The sequence below is a fragment of the Cariama cristata genome, unplaced genomic scaffold (genome assembly GCF_000690535.1).
Source record: "Cariama cristata isolate BGI_N322 unplaced genomic scaffold, ASM69053v1 scaffold12118, whole genome shotgun sequence".
NCBI lineage: Eukaryota > Metazoa > Chordata > Aves > Cariamiformes > Cariamidae > Cariama > Cariama cristata.
The window spans coordinates 633-3,069 of NW_009632893.1; the positions used below are offsets into that span (position 1 = coordinate 633).

General features: G+C 52.2%; 1 protein-coding gene across 1 annotated transcript in view; it reads left to right on the forward strand.

Moving 5' to 3' along the window:
- Positions 1-938, forward strand: part of MAB21L2 (mab-21-like 2 (C. elegans)) — a 1,500-nt gene extending 562 nt beyond the window's left edge. Inside the window, 2 exon segments of the mRNA XM_009706545.1 lie at positions 1-204; positions 206-938. Coding sequence (XP_009704847.1) covers positions 1-204; positions 206-938 — 937 coding nt within the window.
- The last annotated feature ends 1,499 nt before the right edge of the window (positions 939-2,437 follow it).

Here is a 2,437-nt window from a genome sequence, read left to right on the forward strand (position 1 = left end):
GCAGGAGCCGCGCTTCATCAGCTCCCTGAGCGAGATCGACGCCCGCTACGAGGGGCTGGAGGTGATCTCGCCCACCGAGTTTGAGGTGGTCCTCTACCTCAACCAGATGGGCGTCTTCAACTTCGTGGACGACGGCTCCCTGCCGGGCTGCGCCGTGCTGAAGCTGAGCGACGGCCGCAAGCGCAGCATGTGCCTCTGGGTGGAGGTTCCCCGCCTCGGGCTACCTCTCCGCCCGCAAGATCCGCTCCCGCTTCCAGACGCTGGTGGCCCAGGCCGTGGACAAGTGCAGCTACCGGGACGTGGTGAAGATGATCGCGGACACCAGCGAGGTGAAGCTCCGCATCCGGGAGCGGTACGTGGTGCAGATCACGCCCGCCTTCAAGTGCACCGGGATCTGGCCGCGCAGCGCGGCGCAGTGGCCCATGCCCCACATCCCCTGGCCCGGCCCCAACCGGGTGGCGGAGGTGAAGGCGGAGGGCTTCAACCTCCTCTCCAAGGAGTGCTACTCCCTGACGGGCAAGCAGAGCTCGGCCGAAAGCGACGCCTGGGTCCTGCAGTTCGGCGAGGCCGAGAACCGGTTGCTGATGGGCGGCTGCAGGAACAAGTGCCTCTCGGTGCTGAAGACGCTGCGGGACCGGCACCTGGAGCTGCCCGGGCAGCCCCTCAACAACTACCACATGAAGACGCTGCTGCTGTACGAGTGCGAGAAACACCCGCGGGAGACCGACTGGGACGAGGCGTGCCTGGGGGACCGGCTGAACGGCATCCTCCTCCAGCTCATCTCCTGCCTGCAGTGCCGGCGCTGCCCGCACTACTTCCTGCCCAACCTCGACCTCTTTCAGGGCAAACCCCACTCGGCCCTGGAAAGCGCTGCCAAACAGACCTGGAGGCTAGCCAGGGAAATCCTCACCAATCCCAAAAGCCTCGACAAGCTATAGGGTTAACACCCTATACTCCCCCCCCCTCCTCCGCGCCCCTCCGTAAACAACAACAGCGCCTAAAAAAAAAGAACAAAAAAAAACCCCCAAACAAACAAAAACTTTTTATTTAACGCAAACGACGAGGGACAGAGGCGGCGAAAGCAACGCGCCCCCGCCACCCACCTGCAGCTCGGCCTTTTAAAAAAAACGAAAACAAACTTGCAGACTTTTTTTTTTCGCCGGCATAAACTCTCACCGCCTTGCAGGGAAGAAGGGAAGAGCCTCTCCTCCCGTCCTCCGATGTGAATTTTTTTTTTAAAAAGGTCACAAAAAAAGAAGCAATCGGACTTTTGCAACTACAAAACGAAACCCGAAAGGTACATTTTCCGATCCGTGTATAGTCCTTTTCTTATGCTCTCTCTTGTTTGCCTGAATGTTGTCACCAAGTGAAAAATTATTTAACTATATGTACAAATCTCCCTTTAAAAAAAAAAAAGTTTTACTGATGTTAAATGTATTTCGGTGCCAAGGTCAGATTATGTGCCCCACAACTGACTTGTTGCAAATAGTAATAAAAATATTACTTTAACTTTACGCTGACTTTTCGTGAATGGTTCTTAAAATCAGGCAAGTAGATTCTTTCTGAACCTCAGAAGTAAAATTTTTTAAAGAAACGGAAAGACGAGCCGTAAAGATAGTCTGAACGCAACACCTAGCCGAAGCCTCGCTTGGCTTATTCGTTGACGTTTTCTAACTTCCCCCTAATCTCTACGAAAACAGTGCATCTAAAAAAAAAAAAAAAATCTTACATATTCCGTAGTTCAGCATGTGACAACATCTGCTATATTTCTATGACTTTAAGCTTCCCCTCTAAATCCTGGGAATATATGGAGCGTCGCGGAGCAGCTCGCCGGCATTCAGACAGAATTAGAGCATGCCGTTTCCTACCCGACGGTCCTCACCTTTGGTTTTTTCCCTTCTACTTTTCTTCCCTTTTCCCCCCCCTGATAAATCTCCAGCGCTTCTATGTAGTTTTAAAAATTCATCGCTCTTTGCTTTCGTTTCCCGGAGCGAACGCGCTAGCCGTTTGACACGAAGGAAATACAGATCTACCCTGAATAATTAATGCGCTTTAGAGCAACCAGTCGTTTGGGGTTTTTTTTAAAACAAACATTTGTTTTCCCTGGATTTTTAAGTACAGCATAAAATCGCACCGGGGCGTAGCCAGACGAGCAGATAAGCAAACCGGCAAGGAAAGCGCCCGGTCCCCCGTTAAGACCCGCCGGTGCCCCTCTCCCAAAGCCAGGCTCTCCCCGATTCCTTGCATTTCGTGCCGTAGCGATTATTCCTTTGAGTTTGCTCAGGACCACTTAGAAATATTTGCAGGATTATTTTTTTTTTTTAAATCGGGAACGCCTTTTTAAGCTTTAAACCCGTTACCGTTATTTGCTGGAGCCGCCCGAAAGATTTTAAAGCCGGCTGGGAGCATTTCGAGCGAGTCCTTTCGGGGGCGGGGG